This window comes from Dasypus novemcinctus, chromosome 5 (genome assembly GCF_030445035.2).
Source record: "Dasypus novemcinctus isolate mDasNov1 chromosome 5, mDasNov1.1.hap2, whole genome shotgun sequence".
NCBI lineage: Eukaryota > Metazoa > Chordata > Mammalia > Cingulata > Dasypodidae > Dasypus > Dasypus novemcinctus.
In genome coordinates, this window is record NC_080677.1 from 32,816,667 (window position 1) to 32,839,097 (window position 22,431).

Genomic DNA, 22,431 nt, shown 5'->3' on the forward strand with positions numbered 1-22,431 from the left:
TGGGCCTTTCCTCCCCCACCCTGCAATCAGGAGGAATTAGTGAAGTTTCTCCATCCTTCCAGCTATGAATAGCACACCCAGGAACCCAGGCTCACCTCTAATCCCTTAATTAGACGCATCCCTCAGGACGCTGCCCGCCATCCTTCAAAGGCACGCTGACGGCCTGTCAGGCACAGAGGGCAGCTCCAGAGGTCCACACCTAGGATCATATGGATTTCCTTCGAAAATTGCTCCAGCAGCCGCCGTCAGTCAATTTAATAACCTTATTAAACACTTCAATGACTTCTTGGGCCTAATCACTGTATCTAGTGTGAAAGAAAAAGCCAGGCAGAGCAGAATTAAAAATTTAAACTAACTTCCCTACCTACCGCTCTCTAGGTGAACAGGCTTCTGAAGAGAGGCAGCTAGACTCTCCAAAAATCTGATTCCTGTGTTCTCTTATTATGATCACTCTTTGATTTCAAGGTACCCTTTCCCTGTACTCCAGGTTCAATCTTTATCCACTTCTACCTTGTCTTTTTTTCCCCTTAGCTCTGAGATGAGGTGACACATCTTCCTGATGTTAAGACTTACTATAGGGAAGCAGACTGTGGCTCAAGCAATTGAGCTCCCACTTGCCATATGGAGGACCCAGGTTCAATGCCCGGGACCTCCTGGTAAAAAAAGAAAAAAGGTGCCCCAGACCTGCGCAATGCAGAGAGGCACAGGTTTGCACGACGGTGAAGCAACACACCAAAAAAACAATGATGCAACCAGATAAGAAAAAAAATGACTTACTATATAGCTACATTAATCAAGACTGTGGTTCTGGCAGAGGGACTGATGCACTGACCAATGAAACAGAATAGAGAACCCAGGAAGAGAGCCAAAAATATAGACAAATGAATTAGAGAAGTTATTGGGTTTACAGAACAATCATGGATGACATATAGGATTCCCATATACCGCTCCATCACCAACATCTAGCATTGCTGTGGAATATTTGTTACAGTTTATGACAGCACATTTTTATAACTGTGTTAGTAATTAAAGTCTATGCTTAACTTAGGGTTCATTGTGTTAGTGTAGTACCACAGATCTTTTAAAAATTTTTATTCTATCTAACATTTCCCCTTTCAGTCCTACTCATATATTCAGGGCTATGACTTACATTCACAACGTTGTACTACCATTACTACCATCCATTACCAAAACAGCTGATTTTTTTTTTTTACAAAGGCTAAAAAATTAACTTACTTACATGGCATACTTCATACAAAAATTAGCTCAAGGATGAACCTGGATGACATTATGATGAGGGAAGCAAGCCAGGAACAAAAGGACAAATACTGTATGATTACGTCGCTATGAACAAAAAATACTGTGTAACATATTGTATGATTCAAAAAAAATTTTTATATGTATCCAGTACATTTAATTGAGAAATGTATATTTTTATTCAACTGTTTTAAGTTTTTAATTGTTTCTATTTTTACTTATTAAGTGTGCAAAATAAAGTTTAAATGTACAAAATAAAGTTTAAAGTTAAAAAAGAAAAAAGAAAAAAACATGGGAAAACAATAAAAAAGGAAGAAAAAGGGGAAAAAATTTAGAAACATGGGAGAACAAGTCTTTGGAGCCTAGAACTACACAAAGAGTTTTTGGACTTCATCTCAAAAGCACAATCAGGGAAACGACTTTGGCCCAGTGGTTAGGGCGTCCGTCTACCATATGGGAGGTCCGCCTTTCAAACCCCGGACCTCCTTGACCCGTGTGGAGCTGGCCATGCGCAGTGCTGATGCGCGCAAGGAGTGCCGTGCCACGCAAGGGTGTCCCCCGCGTGGGGGAGCCCCACGCGCAAGGAGTGCGCCCGTGAGGAAAGCCGCCCAGCATGAAAAGAAAGAGCAGCCTGCCCAGGAATGGCGCCGCCCACACTTCCCATGCCGCTGAGGACAACAGAAGCGGACAAAGAAACAAGACGCAGCAAATAGACACCAAGAACAGACAACCAGGGGAGGGGGGGAATTAAATAAATAAATAAATCTTTAAAAAAAAAAAAAAAAGCAGCACAATCAATAGAAGGAAAAAGTGATAAAGTAGACCACATCAAAATATAAAACTTCTGCTCAACAAAAAGACTTTGTGAAGAAGATGAAAAGACAGATTACAAACTGGAAGAAATTATTTCAAATCACAAATCCCACACAGGATCTGTATCTGGAATACATCAAGAAACTCATATACCAAACTCAACATTAAAACCCATAGTCTGGGGACGTTCTCCTCCGTTATCTTCTAGAAGCTGTGTGGTTTTATGTTTCTCAGGTAGCTTTAGGTTTTACGTGGTTTTATGTGTCTTGTATATGTTGTGTGGAACGACTTGCTTCTTTCCATGTGGGTGTCCAGGGGACTCGGGGCCACTTATTGAAAAGACCCTCCTCTCCCAGTGCATCAGTCAACTGGTATGGGGTTGGAGCTGGCCCCTCTGCTCCCTGCCACGGGCTTATGTGCCCATCCTTGTCCAATGCCACACTGTTTTAAAGACTGCAACTTTCCAATATGTCTTGATATCTTAAGATCTCAAACTTCGTTTTTCTGCCTCAAGAACGCCTTGACTATCCTTGGCCCTTTGTATTTCTATATAAATTTTTGAGTCAACATGACAATTGCTATAAAAAACCTTCTGCAATTTTGAAAGGAGTTTATGAATCACAATGGAGAAAACTGACCTTCATTTTAACAACTTTGAATCATTAAAAACGTCAACATTAAAAAAGTAAACTATTCAATGAGAAATATTTCACTAGAGGACATACAGACGGCAAACAAACATATGAAAAGATGTTTGACATCATTAGCCATTAGAGAAATGCAATTTAACACCAAAATGATATTATCACTAGATACCTATCATTATAAACAACAGTCACGATGCCGCAAGTTTCTGTACATATGCAGTGTTCAAAATTAAGGAAAGTTACCTTTTTTCCTTGCATCTCCTAATACATTAGGAAAAGTGCAGTAAAAAAAACTCATAATTTGCAACAAGAAAGACTTCCTTCCTGTGTTAAACTATACCACAAGGATGAAAAGGGCAAGACCCAAAATGCGAAAAACTTTATAGGATAAAAGATGCCATTTCTTCAACAAACAAACTGCAAAGGTGGGAGTGGGGGAGGGAAAATAAAAGACTTTAATACATATCAATCAAGTCCTAATATGGTTCATGATTCAACCAACTATATAAAATTTTTCTCTCAAAAAAAATCAAGAAAATTTGAACACTTACTGCATATTGTATAATATGAAAGAATTATTCTTAGATATTTAAGACGTGATAATATGGGTTGTTTCTTTAAAAGGTTATTTTTTAGAGATAAACATTGAAATATTTACAGCTGAAATTATGCAATGTCTAGACTTTTTTCAAAAGAGTACAGGGTGTGGTAGTGTGAGGAAGTGGGGGGTGATGGGACAGCTTGGCCATGAGTTCGTAATGAGTTAACTGTCGAAGCTGGGTGATGGGTACATATGGGTTCATTATATTATTCTGCCTAATTTGTGTGTTTAAAAATTTCATAATAAAAAGTTAAAACCAAAAAATCTGAAAGAAAAAAATAAGAGAAGGAACAAAGGAGGAAAGGAAGGAAAGAAGGAAGCATAGATGCAGGTATGTAGGTAGGTAGGTAGCCCAAGCAAACTGCTTATGAAAAGAGACAAAAGGTCATGTTTGGTGCTCGTTTCAGCAGCACATTTACTAAAATTGGAATGATATAGAGAAGATTAGCATGGCCCCTGTGGAAGGATGACACACAAATTCATGAAGCGTTCCCTATTTAAAAAAAAAATGTGTTTGGTAGTGAAAATTTTTAAGCCAGGAACATAGATCTGAGACTGGCATTATTCAACATTTACATAATGGTATCCTAATTCTCAGCTGCCTTTAAGGTTTTTTTTTTTTAAGATTTATTTATTTAATTTATTTGTCTCCCCCCCCCCCCCCCCCCGCCTCCCCCACCGTTATCTGCTCTCTGTGTCTATTTGCTGCATGTTCTTCGTCATCCGCTTCGGTTGTTGTTAGCAGCACGGGAATCTGTGTTTCTTTTTGTTGTGTTCATCTTGTTGTGTCAGCTCTCTGTGTGTGCAGCGCCATTCCTGGGCAGGCTGCACTTTCTTTCGCGCTGGGCGGCTCTGCCTACAGGGTGCACTCCTTGCGCGTGGGGCTCCCCCACGCAGGGACACTCCTTGGGCACATCAGCACTGTGCGTGGCCCAGCTCCACACGGGTCAAGGAGGCCCAGGGTTTGAACCGCGGACCTTCCATGTGGTAGACAGACGCCCTAACCACTGGGCCAAGTCCGCTTCCCCAGATTTTTATTATAAAGGTAAATACGTGTATGTTAGAGAGAGAGAAAATTTCAATAATACAGATGAGTACCCAGGAAAATTAAGTACCCCTCCCACTGGATTCCCAGTTTCTTGTCCACCTATCCAGGATATATATGCATAAATATATGTGTGTGTGTGTGTATGTGTGTGTATGTGTGTATATATATATATATATATATATATATATGCATATATGCTAGTTTTAGTACAAATGAGAGCAAACTATACTATTTTCTATCTTGCTTTATTGATTTCACAATTTTTTTAGATATCTTTATATATGAGCAGATATAACTCAATATTATTTGTTTTAAAACAAACTTTATTTTAGAGCAATTTTAGATTTATAGAAAAATTGTGAAGCTAGCACAGAGAGTTCCATATGCTCCACATCATTTTCCCCTATGATTAATGTTTTACATTAGTATGGTAAACATATTACAATTAGTGATCCAATGCTGACACCTTACTACCTGAAGGCCATACTTGATTTAGATCTCCTTAGTTTTAATGTAATGTCCTTTTTCTGTCCCAACATCCCAACCAGGATCCCACAGTACATTTAGCCGTCTTGTTGCCTCAGGCTCCTTTTGGCTGTGACAGCCTCTCAGAATTCCCTTGTTTTAAGAGCACTGGCCAGATATTTTGTAGAATGTTCCTCAATTAAGATCTGTCTGATGCTTTCCTCATGATTAGACTGGGGTTAGGTATGTTGGGGAGGAAGACACAGAGGTCAAGGGCCATTCTCATCACATCATGTCGAGGATATATACTATCAACCTGACTTAGCACTGATGAAGCTGAGGTGGTGTTTGTCAGGTTTCTCCACTGTAAAGTTACTCTTTTGTCATTTCTTAACAACTATGAAGATGGATTCATGTCTACTAATTCTTCTTTCTTTGCTTCTCGAAACCACTTCTAATTTACTCATAGTTAGCAAAGAATTTCTTGAGCTGATAGATAGCACACTAAGCTAAAAGAAGCAAGATATTAAACCATAAATCCCGTACGATCTTAACTTTTCTAAAAATGACATATACAAATGTACAGAAAAAGACTAGAAAGAAGTAAGCCCAAACTTTCATCTTTCCCTTGATACTTTTCAAAAAAATATTCTGCAATGTACATTTATTTCTCTTAAAATAAATCTGGAAGAAAATTTAAAAAAGAACCGAGCCTTCTTTGGCTCAGTAAAAAGAACTCAAGAGTCCTCCAGGTAACTGCAGAGCTCAGAAAGAGAGCAGTGTTCTCTGAAACCTGGGCTTTGTTTGTGAGGGATAACTTTCCTAGCTACTTTTTGGCTTTTATAGAAGAGTGTAACTTCTCTCTTATGGAAACCAACCTATTTTTTCAAATAGAAAAACTTAATAACCAAACATAAAATAGTCAGAGTTGGAGAAAAGGAAGGGAGGGAGGGAGGGGAGGAAAACAACAAATTCAGGTTTGGGGAGTGGAAGAGTGTTTTGACTTATTTTGTTGCTGCCCTTCAAAATCCCCAGCATCACAGGGTACCAGGTGGAAACTCTGTTTATGGGAATATCCTTTAATGACATTCATTGGCTCTGGCCCAGCCAGTCTCCCATCAATTTCCCAATATCAAAGCCATGCTTTCCTAGAACAAGCACAAAATGTGCTTCCATCATCATAGCATCTCTTGAATATGTAAATGTAGTGTTTGGAGGCAACACAGCCCTCCCATCTTTTCCTGTAGGGTCATGTCTCCTCCCCAGGAAAGGTAGGGGGTCCTCACAGTACCTGGCACTCACAAAGGCCCACCTGGGCCTGTTCCACTCAGAGTAGCCCTGCCAAAGAGCCAATGCATTTATCATCACTAAGGCCTCAATGACTGACAGCTGCCTGGGAGGTGCTGTGACACACAGCATGAAGTACATTTTTACAGGGGAGAAAATTTTAACCTAACAGTAGAATTCAGCCTGAAATCGGGACCCAGGAGAAGTAGGCATATATGGCCCCTGACACATACACAAACATATACACACAAACAAACACACGAAAGGAGGTTCAGGCCACCTTGCAGATGACATCACACAGGTGCATTTACAGCAGGTGAGCCCTGGGCACCTTTACAAAGGTGGTGGCAGCAGCAGGCGGGCACAGGCTCGGCTGTGGGACTCCACCACACAGGCTGTCCAGCAGGATGAAGCTGATCATTCACACATCACAAAAGATCAGGTAAATGTGGCTGGAGCAAGGGTTCTTGTAATACAGAAAAATCAAACTGCTTGTGCTGGACATTAGAATATTAAAAACAAAAAAACTGTCTGAACTATGTTTCCTGTCACAGCCACCTGCCTTTTCATTTGGATTCTGGGTTCTGTCTCATTAAACAGAATAGTTGATCCAGTTGGGTCCATCTAATTATTCTTATTGAAATATGTAACCAGAATATTTTAATTGTAAATTAAAGTTGCATGCATGAATGAATATGAATTCATTTTAATTTTACAATGGCCCAATGCCAGGGCCTTTTTATGGGAAGATCCATCAGCGAGGTTACTGCTCTCCTGGGAATTCAAACCAATGTGCAAATGGAAAATGTTTAACTAACAAGGGAGATTCTCACTCCCTATTCTCCTCTCACTAGATTTATTAGAATAATAAAGCTATTTTAACAAGAGAGGCTGAATTTGGTTCCCTGCCTCCTCAAATCATTAAAAAATTTTTTTGAATTACTGTACTTCTGGGCTGGCACTACCAGTTATGGGGAACGGAGATGTCACTCCCAGGCCACTTGAACCTTGAACAAGGACAGTAAATAGGTCTCAATTCATATGCCAAGCTCATGATTAATTAGTAACATGTGCCTTGAGTGCCGAATAGGAAAGCTTACACACGTGCCACTCTTGTCCTAGATTCTGGAACAATCAGTGATATTGCATTTGGCCATCACATAAGCAATTAGGTGGAGCCTGAATTGTTTTCCACTAAACAGCAACCAACCATCAGGATATTTTAAAAGGCTCAGCGAAAACCTCCTCCACTTCTAACTGGCACTGACTTCAGGGTGCTGTTGGGGTAGGCTATGAAATCAAAATACCTTTTAGGGAAGTGGATTTGGCTCAATGGATAGAGTGTCCACCTACCACATGGGAGGTCCAGGGTTCAAACCCAGGGCCTCCTGACCCATGTGATAAGCTGGCCCACATGCAGTGCTGCTGCACGCAAGGAGTGCCGTGCCACGCAGGGGTGTCCCCTGCGAAGGGGAGCCCCATGAGCAAGGAGTGTGCCCTGTAAGGAGAGCCGCCCAGAGCAAATAAAGTGCTGCCTGCCCAGGAGTGGCGCTACACTCACTGAGAACTGACACAGCAAGATGATGCAACAAAGAGAGACACAGATTCCCGGTGCCGCTGAAAGGAATATAAGCAGACACAGAGAGCAGACAACTGCGGAGGGGAGGGATGGGAAGGGAAGAGAAATAAATAAAGAATAAATCTTTAAAAAAAAAAACCTTTTATAGGGAAGAGGACTTGGCTCAACTGATAGAGCATCTGCCTACCATATGGGAGGTCCAGGGTTCAAACCCAGGGCCTCCCGGCCCATGTGGTGAGCTGGCCCACATGCAGTGCTGATGCACGCAAGGAGTGCCCTGCCATGCAGGGGTGTTCCCCACTAGGGGAGCCCCATGTGCAAGGAGTACACCCTGCAAGGAGAGCCGCCCCATGCAAGAAAAGCGCAGCCTGCCCAGGAGTGGCGCTGCACACACCAAGAGCTGATGCAGCAAGATGACGCAACTAAAAAGAGACACAGATTCCTGGTGCTGCTGACAAGAATGCACGCGGACATAGAAGAACATACATCTAATGGACACAGAGAGCAGACAACTGGGGGCGGGGAGGAAGGGGAGAGAAATAAAATAAAAAATAAATCTTTTAAGAAAAAACAACCTTTTATAATTGAGGCTTTAGGAAACCCTCTTCCTTACTTCTAAGCTGAGGCCTGAAGAATGAGGAGGAGCCAGCCAGTTTTGGCTGGAGGAAGACACTCTCCAGGCAGAAGGAAAACATCTGGGAAAGCCTAGAGTGACGAGCACAAGAAGCATTCAAGGCTCCAAAATAAGCTCAGGGTGAGAGAAGTAAGAAGCACATTGGAGTGGGGGAGTGGCAGGAGATGAGCCTGAAGCCGCAGCAGGTTCAGATCCTGCAGGGCCTGGGAAGCCACCTTGGGAGTTTTGATTTTGTTCCAAGAGCTGGGGACCTATTTAGGCTTAGAAGCCAGGAGATCATTCTGGCCTAGACATAGACAATGGATTTATCTGTGATGAGTAATAATATATTACAGCGCACAGGAATCTAGCCTTGCTATGTTTCTTCACTCCTTGCTAATGATGGCTAAAGTGAACCTCTGAATATTATCCCTCTACCTACATGCAGATTTTGTTTTCCTTTTCAGTTGAGGAATTTTCCATTTAAAATTCCTTAGATCCTTTTGTGGTTCAGAAGCATGATGAATGGATGCTCATGTGCTTGTGTGAGGTGTGCCTCCCCCCAACCTTGTTATGACATTAGCACATTACCTGTCTAACATGAAAAGGGAAAAAAATTCCTTCATGCTCTATTATTACTATATAATTATTTATTTATTTTTTAAAGGTTTATTTATTTCTCTCCCCGTCCCCCCTCAATTGTCTGCTCTCTGTGTCTATTCACTGTGTGTTCTTCTGTGTCCGCTTGCATTCTTGTCAGGCGGCACTGAGAATCTGTGTCTCTTTTTTGTTGCGTCATCTTGCTGCATCAGCTCTCTGTGTGTGTGGCGCCACTCCTGGGCAGGCTGTGCTTTTTTTATTTGTGAAAAAGAGCTTGTAATTTTAAAAAATCAAGTGATTAAACCAACGATAACAGCAATGACAAAAAAGCTTCTTCCAATTGAAAAAGTCTTTGTGGCTTCATTGGTGATTGACCTACCTTGCTGCGAGCCAGGAGAAAGCCAAGCTGGGGCTGGCGGCTTGGCAGGCCGGGCTGCAGCTGAGGTGGAGCAGGCTTGCCTACACTGTGTGAACCAAGCCAGGAGACCCAAGATGCAACAGGCAGGGGAAACCAGCCTAATGGCAGACGGTCCCCTGGGTTGTTACTCAAAAGTGGGAGAATTCAAATAGGAGGCAATGGAAATAGAGAACCAAGAAAGCAGAGCAGAGACAGACTATTCAAAACAAAGGGTAGGTGGCAGAGCTTGGGAGAATTCTTAGTCATGGGAAAAGACATTTTTTATAAGCACTGGGTGGGAGACAACTATAAAGAGCGTTCCACAGATCAGTTGTGGAGCCACACACACACACACACACACACACACACACACACACAAGGCATAAGCAAAGGATGCACCAATGGTTGGAAGGGGGGGGTAGGAGCAGGAGAGTGGGATTTTTGTTCTTTCATTAGCCCTCCTCTAGGGCTGCCTGCACCACAGATACATGGTTAGCAAATGAAGAAATAACTGCAGTGAGTCAAAACAAACAGATTATTTTTGGATTTGTGACACCATACCTCCTTCTGTTGTTCTGGAAACATCTTAAGGACAGGATACAATTAACCTGAAAAAAAAAAAAAAGATGCCAACACTAGGTGATTCTGGATATATATTGGAGCAGATATGCCTTTCCCAGCCTCCCACCCAAATCCCCCAGTGAGAACTGCCACCCTTGGTCCAAGACAGTGGCCTTCTGCTCCTTCCTCCATCCTGTCCACGGCTGACGAGACCCAGGTGGACACAGGTCTCGCCACATGTGGGGTTGGAATTTGGACCATCCGAGCCGGAGGCAGCTGGATGATTGACAGGCCCTCAAACCAGATCAGGCTGGAGCTCGCACCTTAGCGAGTCAGAGGTGGCTGGGGGGGTCGGGGAGCTGAGCGGCCACGAGCTTACGGGGGAAGTTGGTTGCCAGCAAGAGGGAGAGGAATAGAAGAGATGACAAAGAGATCCACCCCTGAGAACTTTCAAGGGGAAAGACATTCCTATGACATTTCTCCGGAGCTCAGACAGGAGCTGGGGGAGCCCCAAGAGGGGCAAAGGTCAGGACCTTGATTCCTGACCATCCGTCCAGACAGGCCTGCCCTGTGTCCCCTATGCACCCCCGCTTTTTTTTATCCAGTTGCGATGGTCTTTTTGGGGCATCGCTTTGCCACAGGGCCTGCACCTCTCTGTGCCGTGTGGGGGTCTGGGACACCCTTTTTCTTTTTTTTTACAAGGAGGTCCTGGGATCAAATCCAGTCCTCCAAATGGTAAACGGGGGCTCAATTACTCGAGCCACAGCTGCTTCCCTCTAAGCCCCATTTATAACTATAAAAGCTCACTGGAGTTAACACCTGCTCCTTGCCAAAAAAACCCCACAAAACTAATTCTGGCTTGATCTATATATACATATCCTCATGTCCAAGGTGGCCACGACTGCATGTTCACTACTTGCCTTTATGTTAATCCTATAAGCCTGAATCCATTTTCTGCATACTTATTATCAACCACAAACATCCCAGAGTCTCTGCTAAGGCCCGTGGCACCTTGAAGAACGAGGAAGCAAGAACAGGAGCTCCAGCCTCCTGCCACGTAGGATGCCGCAGGATGTCGCTGAGGAGAAAACCCACAGGCAGGCAGAGGAAGGGACCTCCTCAGGTGGGGAGTGAACCGTTCCATGAGCAGCAGGCGGGTCTCCAAGAGGAAGGAGGGCCCTTTCACCTGGAGTGGTCAGGAGGGTTCAAGGAGAAGGCAGAGGAGACGGGGGGATTTCAATGTTCAGGAAGAGAAGAGGTACTTCCGGGGGGAGCAGAGGTGTGACGATGACAGGTGCAGAGGATGAAGATGGAAAAGATGACACACGGCCAGGAGATGGTGCCAGGTCAGATCGGCTGAGGAAAAGGGTACGTGGAGAGTACAGCAGGTTGAATTGAGTATCCAAAAGATACATCCACACCCTAACCCCTGGGACCCATGATGTGACCTTTTGAAAGAAAGGGTCTTTGCTGATATAACTCAGGATCTTGTGGTGAGGCATCCCAGATTACTGGGGCAGCCCCTAAATCCAATGACAAATGTTCTTCTAGGGATAAGAGAGGAGAAGACATAGAGGAGAAGGCCACATGACGACAGAAGCAGAGGTTGGGGTTATGCGGCCACAAGTCGAGCAATGCCTAGAGCCACCAAAGCCAGAAGAGGCCAGGGATTCTCCCCTGCAGGTTTCAGAGGGAGCACGGCCCTGCGCACACCTCGATGCCAGACTTGCAGCCCCCAGAACTGTGAGAGAATACGTTTCTATTGTTTTGAGCTACCACGTTTGTGGTAATTTGTTATGGCAGCCACAGGAAATAGGCTGGGTCATAGCTGAGGAGGGGTAATTAATTATTCTCTAGATACTTATGGAGGACCTACTCTGTGCAGAGCAGACACAGAGCTTATAGAAATGGATCCATAATCATAATGTGGAAATGACATGGAAGGACAGACAGACTAAACCGGGGGTGGGGGGTGGTCATCAGGGAAGGCCTTACTGCGAAGGTGGCCGTGAAAGCCAAGGCCCACCACAATTTAGCCAGTGTGGTAGTATGAGACTTTTACGGACCCCAGGAAAATCATGTCCTTAGAGCTAATCCATTCCTGTGGGTGTGAACCTATCACAGGTGGGACCTTTTGATTAGGTTATTTCAATTAAGGTGTAGCCCAGGGTGGGTCTTAATCCTCTTACTGGCGTCCTTTACAATTGGGATAAAGAGATAAACACACAGAAGCAGAAAAAGCCAGGGAAGCAGGAAGGTGAAAGCAAGGAAGCCCAGAAGAGGAGGAGAGCCCAGCAGACGCCGCCGTGTGCTTTGCCATGCGAAAGAGGAGTCCGTGACCACCCACAGCCAGTCTGCAGGGAGACAGCATCACCTGATGTGCCTTGATTTGGACATGTTCATGGCCTCAGAACTGTAAGCATGTAAGCAAATAAATCCCCACTGTAAAAGCCAACACATTTCTGGTATATTGCCTTCAGCAGCTTAGCAAACTAGAACAGCCAGGAATACAAAAGGAGACAGACATTCGGAAGGACCGGCATGTGCAAAGGAGCAGAGGCAACAGCTCAAGAATTCAGGCTATCAAAAGGATTCCTGGAAAACGGACTCTGGCCCAGTGGTTAGGGCGTCCGTCTAGCATATGGGAGGTCCGCGGTTCAAACCCCGGGCCTCCTTGACTCTGTGTGGAGCTGGCCATGCGCAGCGCTGATGCGCGCAAGGAGTGCCGTGCCGCGCAAGGGTGTCCCCCGCGTGGGGGAGCCCCACGCGCAAGGAGTGCGCCCGTGAGGAAAGCCGCCCAGCGTGAAAAGAAAGAGCAGCCTGCCCAGGAATGGCGCCGCCCACACTTCCCGTGCCACTGACGACAACAGAAGCGGACAAAGAAACAAGACGCAGCAAACAGACACCAAGAACAGACAACCAGGGGAGGGGGGGGGAATTAAATAAATAAATAAATCTTTAAAAAAAAAAAAAAGGATTCCTGCACGGGTTGAAAAGGGAGCCGGAGGGGTTGCACCCATCTCAGGCTCGGGCGGTGACATCAAATGACCACAGCTCCCCACTGCCCCACACAGCCAGACCTCTGCCCAGACTGGGTCTTCTCCCCTTCCACCCTCACCTCTTCCAGACTTCCGACCGACGTTCCCTCTTCTGCTAAGATTCTGCTTAGGAACCGTGTCCTCTCCTGCCTTGGCTCGGCCTTACACGGCGGGTTGCACAGTCCCCTACTAACCTTAGCCTCCTCGCTGGCATCATATTTGTATATTCTGTCTCTTCCCCATGGACTGAATTCCTTGAAGAGGGCATACTATAGTTCCTTGTGTAATTAAACCACAACACTCCTTTGTGGGAGTTTTGAGTGTCCTCACGTAAAAAACCAAGTTCAGAGAGCTTAAGTTGCTTAAGTCCAGTTTCAACCCAGCCAGATACCCAGCCCTGTTCTTTCCAGTGCCCAAGGCGCCTCCATGACTTTGTGATAAGAACACATGGTTCAACATTCCAGTCCTAATTCTTTCCAAAGGATCTGGGCTTTTCCCACCCAGGGAGAATGGCTGCAATTCTAACAGGGAGGCCAAAGGTAGCCCCTCGAGATGCTACAGCCCAAGTCAAACTACGAAAGTAGGAAACTATGCTCGGATTAAACCAGTTCCAAAACATGACAGAGAACCTTCAAGGCCAACCTTTAATATTTTAAATCTGCAGTAGTAGAATGGGAAGGGGAGAGGGGGATGCTTCTATTTTTCACTCGAGGCCCCCATACTGTTTTAAATTTTTCCAGTTCACACATATTAGCTTTATACCTTTTGAAGTAATCATTGTTGATGATAAATTAAATACTGTTATTCCATCAGAAGTGATTCTAACATTAATTGTGGAGATTTTTATTTCATATAAAATAAGTATTTTCATAATAAAACAGAAGTGTCCAGTAGTATGCAGACCCTGCCATATCATTTACTGGCAGGGAGAAGGAAATTAAATGATAGCTCATTAGTGTAGCTTGAAACAGAAGATCAATTATCTGTAATTCAGCAACCAAAGCCATCCGTCAGAAATTGCCCTTTGTAAAACTATACCCTCCAGGTGGGTTGTAGAATTTTAGATTTGCTTAGATATCCAAATTTCTCAGACTACCCTATATGTGTCTGCGCAATTCTCTACCTGGAGAATTCTCATGTCACTGAAAGATTTTTATGTCAGCAAGTATGAAAAGTGCCTCCAGGCAACAATCAGAGAAGGTGTGTCCAGAGTACAGTCGCTGCACCACCACTGAGGAACCACACCACACTAAGGCCTCCCCGGCGATCCCCCCTCCTTCCCTCCTGCCTTCCTGGAAAGGCTGATCAAACCTCACATCCACGCCAGGCAGCAGGGACGAGTGTTCAAGCCTGCTGGCCAGAGTTGGGCACACCAGGTGACAGACAAGTGGGTAGACCCCTTCCTGGGAAACTGGAGGCTCTGGAGACTCGTCTGAGAGCCTCTCCGTGTCTCTTCACCATTCTGTCACCACCTTGGGGATAGGATGCATGAATTTGCCAAAACTTGAAGCTTCAAGAGCGAACTGCCTCCAATTTCTGCCTTGGAATGTTTCCTCTATAAAATGCAAAATATCTGAGAAACAAAGAATTCTATAGAGCCAGGGTCGGCACACTTTTTCTGTCAAGAGCCAGACAGTAAATATTTCAGGCTGTGCGGGCCATATGGTCTCTGTTGTAACTACTTAAGTCTGCAATTTGCAGTGAGAGAGCAACCACAGACAATATGAAAATGAATGGACGTGGCTGTGTTCCAGTAACTTATCTACAAAAACAGGCAGCAGTGTGGCAGACCTTGCTATAGCGCAATCAAGTACTGTGCCTTCAATTCTATATCTTAATAAAGCCCTTTCTCAGATCCACAGGAAAACAACATTTGCAATGCAAAGCTTGGCCTGTATGTCTACAAGCAGCCTTCTCTCTGACAGCAAACTACTGACCCAAAGCTTGTGGACTATCCAGTGGGTACAGCAAAAAATGTTGAAATAAAGACTAACAGCCATGGTTTACACCATTCTTTAAAGTGAAAGTAGGGTAGGGGGTTAAGTCACTTAGTTTTGGGTTTTCCTATAAAGCATCTGAATGGGCCACCTTTCCATGCCAATGACTGTTAACCCAAAACACCTGTTCATCATGAAATTAGATTTGAATTTATATCAAAGCCACAAGGACATCCTGAATGGAATGTCACTGGTTTTATCTCAGACTTACACAGTGTCTTTGGCCCACAGTAGCAATATACAATTTCATAAACCAAATAGCTTTTTTGTATGTCCAACACAATAGATCACGGGAAATCCCACGTGCTCCTAGAAGTAGTGCGGGCAGATTCCTAACTCCCTTCATGGCGGGAAGGGTCTTTCTAAGAGTAAGGGGAGATGAAAATATTTTTATAAGGAAACACTAGTATCTCTCCTTTGCTGAGTAAGGAGTGGTCAACAACTCTCAAAGAATCCACTTACCCTCTCCTCCCCTTTGGAAGCATGGCCTGGTTCCCATAGCCTGGAGACAGGCCAGCAAGGTGGGTGTGTGGGAGGGGGATAAGTAAAAAAGATACTATCCTTCTGTTATTTCCCTCCATGTCTCATTTATGGGATGAGCTGTGTCCCTGAAAAGACCTGCTGAAGTCCTAGCCATGCACCCCCTCTCATGGATATGACATTATTTGGAAATAGGGTATTTGGAGATGTGATTAGGCTAAATGAAGCCTAACTAGGGGAGCAGATGTGGCTCAGGACATTGAACTCCTGCTTTCCACCTGGGAGGTCCCAGGTTTGGTTCCCTGTGCCTCCTAAAACAAACAAAAACACACAGCAAGCAAAACAACAAAAAAACCAACTCAAGGGAGCCAAAGTAGTTCAGGGGTTGAGTGCCTGCTTCCCACATAGAGGTCCCAGCTTCAATCCCTGGCCTTGGGACCACAAAAAAAAACAAAACCAAAATGAAGCCAAACTAAATTGGGATGGGCCCTAATCCCAACATGACTGGTGTCCTTATAAGAAGAGGAACAGACACCAGTGAGAGGACGGTGGAAGATGGAGGAGGCAGAGATGGCACGATGCAGCTACAAGCCAGGGAGCGCCTAGGACTGTGTGGACATCAGAAGCTAGAAGAGGCAAGGACGCGAGGAAGGTTAGTATAGGAACCAGGGAAGGCGGCTGGTCAGAATAAGCCATCCCAGCTGGGCCGCCCTGGTCAGAGCACGGCCGCGAAACCCCGCCCAGAAACCCCGAGGGAAGGCCGCTGCTTGGGTCACTGCTCTAACTACAGCCGGAAAGCCCACCTGGACCTGGTCACCAGGTCCCCTTCAAACTCCAGGGCTCAAAAGAAGCCCCAGATGACTCCAAACAGAAAGGCCTCCCTCGGGTCCCTGAAAGCTGACAGGTGAAGGTAGAAAGGCAAGCAATCAGGACAGCAGATAGCCAAGATCCTCCTTAAGACGCGGAAGGGGGAGGAGGAAAGGCTTAAAAAGGCTTATCCCGGGGCCCCACATGCGTGCCCTGCCCTGTAGCACACTGCACCCGTGTCTCAGGTGGGTATTATTCTCTTTCTGTTTCTTAATAAACTCTTTGCTTCCTTGCCTACCCTATGGCATGTCCTTGAATTCCTTTATGTGACAGAGCCAAGAACCCAGGAACCCAGAGCATTCTGCTCACGTGAAGGATCCTCTCCTAGGGCCTTCAGAGGAAGCACGACCCAGCTAATGCCTTGATGCTAGCCCTCAGCATCAGAGCTGTGAGACCATGGACTTCTCTTGTTTGAAGCCATCAGCCTGTGGCACTTGCGATGGCAGCCCTAGGAAACTATGACACGTCTTGCTTTGACACTCTCCCCCCAGATGCAGTTTCTTCCTGGTCTTCTCAACCATCACCACAACATGCTACCTTGTTAACAATGAAGAGGCTCTACTTTGGGGCAACTGTGCTTAGGGAAAGTGTAAGTCACCCTGTTCCTTTCCTATCACAATTCTGCCACCAGTGAGGCCCATTTTACAAAAAAATGACCAACAAGAGCCCTGGTCCCGAGGGAGAAGGGTGTGGAGCAGGAAACCCAGTGAGCACTGGGGCAAGGGTAGCCTGGGTCGCACTCTGTTAGCTAAGAAGTGGGGGCTACTGTCAGAGGCATCTGGAGCTCTTTGGTTTGGGAACCTCAAAAGCTTATCACCCGCACCCCAACCCCCAAAGGAGAACCTCCTCCCACCCATGTCTGCCCAATTCCGATGCCGCTGGCTCCCCCAATGGGTCGACAGCAGGGCGCCATGTCCTGTCCCCGCCTGTGCGCCCCCAGCTCACTGCCCAGCAAGGGACAGGCTGGCCATGCAAGAGTTTGTGCTGTTGCCATCTGACTAGGCCTGTGTGGACACTGAGGGCACCGAGGACCTCCAAAAGTCCTCCAGGACACTTAAAGGGCGAAGCAGTGGGAGAGTTTCACCCCTGTGCACAGGGGAATGGGTCCTAGTAATGCAGTTGCTGTTATGCATAGTACTAGTACTAGTACTTCCTTCTCTTCTTACATACCCATAAAAGCAATGGAAACAAACTTCAATAAAATAGTGATAGGCACAGGCATGTGAAAACTTATACCCGCTGTATGTTTCAAAAGAAATTTAAGGGAAGCAGATGTGGCTCGAGTGATTGAGCTCCTACCTACCACATGGGAGGTCCTGGGTTCAGTTCCCGGTGACTCCTAAAGAAGATGAGCAAGAAAGCAAGCTGATGCAACAGGCAGGTGCAGCAAGCTGATGCAACAAGATGACGCCATGAGGAGATATTAAATATAAGGAGATTAAACAATAAGAGTAGGGAACAGAGGTGGCTCAAGTGATTAGGTGCCTCCCTCTCACATGGGAAGTCCCCATTTTGGTTCCTGGTGCCTCCTAAAATAAGACCTGCACACAACAAAAACAGACATAGCAAATGCAAACAATGAGGGGGTAAGGAGGAATAAATAAAATTAATTTTTTTTTTAATTTAAAGACACTAGACTAGCCTCTTTGTGTCTGTCAGAATAATGTCCAGGGAGAGTTCATGCCTCCCTGGGAGATTTATAAAAATTATTACGAATAATGAAAATATTTATAATATACATAACAAAGGATTAATATTTCCTAATTTATGAAAAGTTCTTCCAAATCCCTGCCAAAGAATATTTTCCTATATAAAAGTGAGCAAAGGCCATAAAGAAAGAATTCAGAAAACAAAAATACACAAAGTCAATAATGGGGGCCAATGTGGCTCAGTGGTTGAGTGCCAGCTTCCCACACAGGAGGTCCCAGGTTCAATCCCTGGCCCTCATACCTCCAAAAAAAACAGGTCAATATTATAAAATGTTTAACCCTCACTATGAGCAGAAATGCAAATAAGAAGGTACCATGTTTTTGCCCACACAACTGGAAATTTTCTTCAATGATAATACCCATTTTTGGCAATCATCATGAGAAATGGGCACCTGCCTACTGCTGGAGGGAATGAACTGTTTCAATATTTCTGAAAGACACTTTATTAATAAGTACTTTCAAACTGCTTATATTGTTTGACTCAATAATTCTACTTCTGGGAAGTTATCTTAAAGAATCAGTCAGGTTTTTTCTTTTTAGAGTAATGAAAATGCTCTAATATTGATTGTGGTGATGAATGCATAACTCTGTGATTATCCCAAAAGTCAATGAATGTACACTTTAGATGAACTGTATGATATATGAATATCTCTCAATAAACTTTCTTTAAAAAATCTTTCAGACATGCAAAAAATTTTTATATGAAAGAATGTTCAAAATGCAATGTATTTTAATATCAAATAAAATGGAAACATAAATGTCCATAAGTAGGAACTCAGAAAATAAGAATTCATAGTACATATGCATAAAAGACTACCTTTCAGTCATTATAAATTATGTTAGGGAAACGGACTTTGGCCCAGTGGTTAGGGCGTCCGTCTACCACATGGGAGGCCCGTAGTTCAAGCCCTGGGCCTCCCTGACCCGTGTGGAGCTGGCCATGCGCAGCGCTGATGCGCGCAAGGAGTGCCGTGCTACACAGGGGTGTCCCCCGCGTAGGGGAGCCCCACGCGCAAGGAGTGCACCCATAAGGAGAGCTGCCCAGCGCGAAGGAGGGAGCAGCCTGCCGAGGAATGGCGCCGCCCACACTTCCCGTGCCGCTGACGACAACAAGCAGACAAAGAAACAAGACGCAGCAAAAAGACACAGAAAACAGACAACCGGGGGAGGGGAGGGGAATTAAATAAAAAAAAAAAAAAAAAAGAAGAGCTAAAAATGCGCTGTCCTCTCCTGCCAACAAGTGGAGAGACTTCCAGCTCTCCACTCACTCTACTCCTTCACCTGGAGAGAGGACCTTGCAGACCTGCTGCATACTACCACGACACCCATCAGAGGGCATCTGTCCACCAAGAGGCATGAGCAAAGATGTTCACAACCATCTTGTTCCTAACAGACCCAAACTGGAAACAACCCAAATGTCCACTACAGAAGAATCGATAAAGAAACTGTAGTGTATTCATACTACGGAATACTACACAGCAATAAGAACATGCGAAGGCATGGATGGGTCTTACAGGTGTTATTCTAAGCAAAAGCCAAACATTGAATGGTTCTACCAACATACAGTTAAAGAAAGATAAAATTAACCTTTGGCAATAAAAGTCAGAACAGAGGCACAGGGCGGACGTTTGGAGATATTGGTGGGGAGCTCAAGGCTGCAGGAGGAAGGCTTCTGGAATATTAGAAATGTTCTGTATCTTCATCTGGATGGTGGGTACATACATGACTGTGTGTAAAAATTTCCTGAATTGTAAGTTTCATGCACCTCACTCTTTGTATGTTATACCTCAATAAACAATTAAAATGTAAAAAACGCTACCTGAAGCCCTAAGCCAGAGCGTTTCATTTGTGGCCCTCAGGTCCAGAATGGCACTGTCTGCTCCAACTGGAAGCCCACCTGGGTGCCATCCACCCTCTTGGTTTTCTCATCCCTTCCTGGCTCTGACCCCACCCTCCCTCGGCCATCTCCTCTTCCAACCCTACCCTGCACTACGCCTCTGGAACTGTCCCCACATTCACCCCCACCTCAGAGCTCTTTCTTAGCAGATGCTGGATTTCCCACACTCCACTCATCTTGGAGTCTTCCCAAGATCAAGCAGCTCATTTCTCCATGTGTCCTTGTCTCAGGGCCGGGAGAAAACTAAGTTTCCCTGGTCCCTGTAATCTCCAGACAATAATGTACCCAGGGATGCCTACGACCTAGGAAGACGGCCTCTCATCTCCTCCGCCCTGACTAGCCTGGTTATCTTCCTCCAGGCTCCTGCTCCCACATTTCTCCCTTTCCTCCTTTCTCCCGCCAAGAACCCGATTTGAGGGGGTGGGGGGAGGATAGTGATCTAACAAGCCCTGCCTCAGCTTCTCTCTTCATTCCTGTGCCCCAACCCTTCATTTTCCACCCCCAAGTAACCACAGCCTCAGCAGGCACTGTTTTCCAAAATGTAAAACTGAAAGTCCCAGCTGCCCTTCCTTATCTCACTTCCTCATTCTAACCCAATTGGCTCCACCACTCGGATGAAATCACCAGAATTGTGACCCAACCTTTCCTCTTCTCTCTTGGACTTCACTTCCTTCTACCCAGCCTGGAACAAATGGTCAATTTCCAAATTCCCTCCCTCCAGCACCCTTAGTGTCCTGCCCCCACTGACTCAACAGATACTTCTGCCTAACCTCTGCCCCCTCTACCTTCTTTCCTCTCTCTACTGAAGAAAACTCCCATCGTCTCTCTGCCTGCCTCCTTTAGCACATTTTGAGATCCAACTTCGGTGGGGCCCTCCAGGGTTCAGGAATCCTTCCTCTCGTCCCAGGAAGCCCAGACCTTTACCTCTCACCTGCAGCATCCTCTCTCCTCTACCTCAGCTCTCCCTCCATCAGCTGATAATGATACATCCCACTTCATCAAAATAGTAAGACCCTTAGGTTTCAATTCCTTTATCTTTGTGTTCTCTGCCCCCTTGAAATCTATCCACATCTTCACCCACTTTCCCTAAATCCCAAAGAAAAGCACCAAACTCTTCCCATCTTCATGATCTTATCCCCTTGCCTCCTCCAAGACCTTGGTCCATCAACTACCCCATTCCCTTAATAACTCCAACCACTTCCTTTTAACTAGTTTATTCCTTCCTTAGTGAACAAGCTCAGGTTCCTCCCATTCCACTCCAGATGGGCAGCCCTGGTTAATTGATCCAGCCAATATTTCCTGAGCACCTATCAAACAGCAGTCACTGCTGGAGACATCAGAGCTTCCCTGGAACAAGGTCACCAGGTCCCTGAATTCACTTACATCACAGTGGCGGGAAAGTCAACATGAAAAAAAAAATACAGGAACAAGATGATGATAATGAACAAGCTTAAGGATGAAAACAAAACAGGGTGAGGTGCTCAAGGGTGACATGGTGAGGACTACTTCACTTCTGGTTTCTCAGAGGAGGTAACATTTGAGGCAAAACCTGAAAGACAAAGAGGAGCCAGTGAGGAGGCAGTCTGGGGAAAGAACATTCTAGAAAGATGGAACAGCCAGTGCCCAAGCCCCAAGGCAGAACAAGCCTAGCCTATCTGGAGAAGAGAAGGAAGCCAGGGTGGCTGGTGTGGAGTGGACAAGGGTGATAAGCTCTGAGAGGGAGGCAGGGACCAGGTCATGCAGGCCCTGCAGACCATGCTAAGGAACCTGGAAGCTGCTGAAATGTTTTCAGCAAGTGAGCAACATAACAGGTTTCCTCTGGCTGCTGTGTCAGGGACACACTGTAGGGGGCCAGAATAGGAGCGGGAAGACCTGTTTGGAGGCTACTGACATAACCCAGGCCAGAGGTGGTGGTGGCCCAGACAGAGGAGTAGAAGTGGAGGCGTGTATGGGGTGACAAGGTTGTCAGTGTGTTATCCTCAGTTGCTTGTTTCTCCGATGAAGGAGGAGGAAGGCAATGATGCACAGCTGTTTGGAGAGGGACCAAGAAGGGTTCGGTGAAATGTTGCAGGGTGTTAGGGTTGAATCATGTCCCTCAAAAAGATGTGTTCAAGTCCTAATTCCCGTTTCCATGAATGTGGTCTCATATGGAAATAGAATCTTTGAAGATATTATTAGTTAAGGGTAACCTGAATGAGAGTGGCACTTAATCCAATATGACTCAAGTCCTTTCAGGCAGAGGAAATGTGGACACAGTCTGTAGTAAGAGACAGAAAGGGAGAGATGGCATGTGACAGGGCAGACGCTGAGCTGTGGATGACCGTCAAGCCACCACCAGTGCTAGACATCAAAGCATGATCCTGCTTACACCTTGACTTTGGGCTGCTAGCCTCTAAAACTGTGAGAAAATAAATTCTTGTTGTTTAAGCTAACAAGTCTATGGAATAGCACGCCTGGCAAACTAAAACATGGGGGAATAGAAAAGACAGTCACGCAACTTGGGACCTCCAGGAGATGCGATGGGGCCCAGGATGGGGGCATATACCCCCACTCTGCACTGACACCGTAAGGGCTG

The 22,431-nt window shown here is 45.4% G+C and overlaps 1 protein-coding gene and 2 non-coding genes across 7 annotated transcripts in view; 2 read left to right on the plus strand and 1 right to left on the minus strand.

Annotated features, from left to right (window-relative positions):
• Positions 1-22,431, minus strand: part of SNX10 (sorting nexin 10) — an 84,108-nt gene that overhangs the window by 18,844 nt on the left and 42,833 nt on the right. For 2 of the 5 annotated variants that reach the window (XM_004459944.4, XM_004459946.4), the window contains exon 2: positions 9,869-9,915. The exons of 1 other annotated variant lie outside the window; for it this stretch is intronic. In XM_004459944.4, coding sequence (XP_004460001.1) covers positions 9,869-9,892 — 24 coding nt within the window. In that variant the 5' untranslated portion in view covers positions 9,893-9,915. Of the gene's footprint in view, positions 1-9,868; positions 9,916-10,879; positions 12,726-21,239; positions 21,406-22,431 lie in introns of those variants that run through there. 2 more of the 5 variants (XM_004459948.4, XM_004459947.5) reach the window with 2 other exon arrangements.
• On the plus strand, positions 3,713-3,819 carry LOC111764496 (U6 spliceosomal RNA). The gene has a single exon (XR_002797091.1). It is a non-coding gene; the product is annotated as a U6 spliceosomal RNA (small nuclear RNA).
• LOC111764498 (small nucleolar RNA U13) lies at positions 8,808-8,911 on the plus strand. The gene has a single exon (XR_002797093.1). It is a non-coding gene; the product is annotated as a small nucleolar RNA U13 (small nucleolar RNA).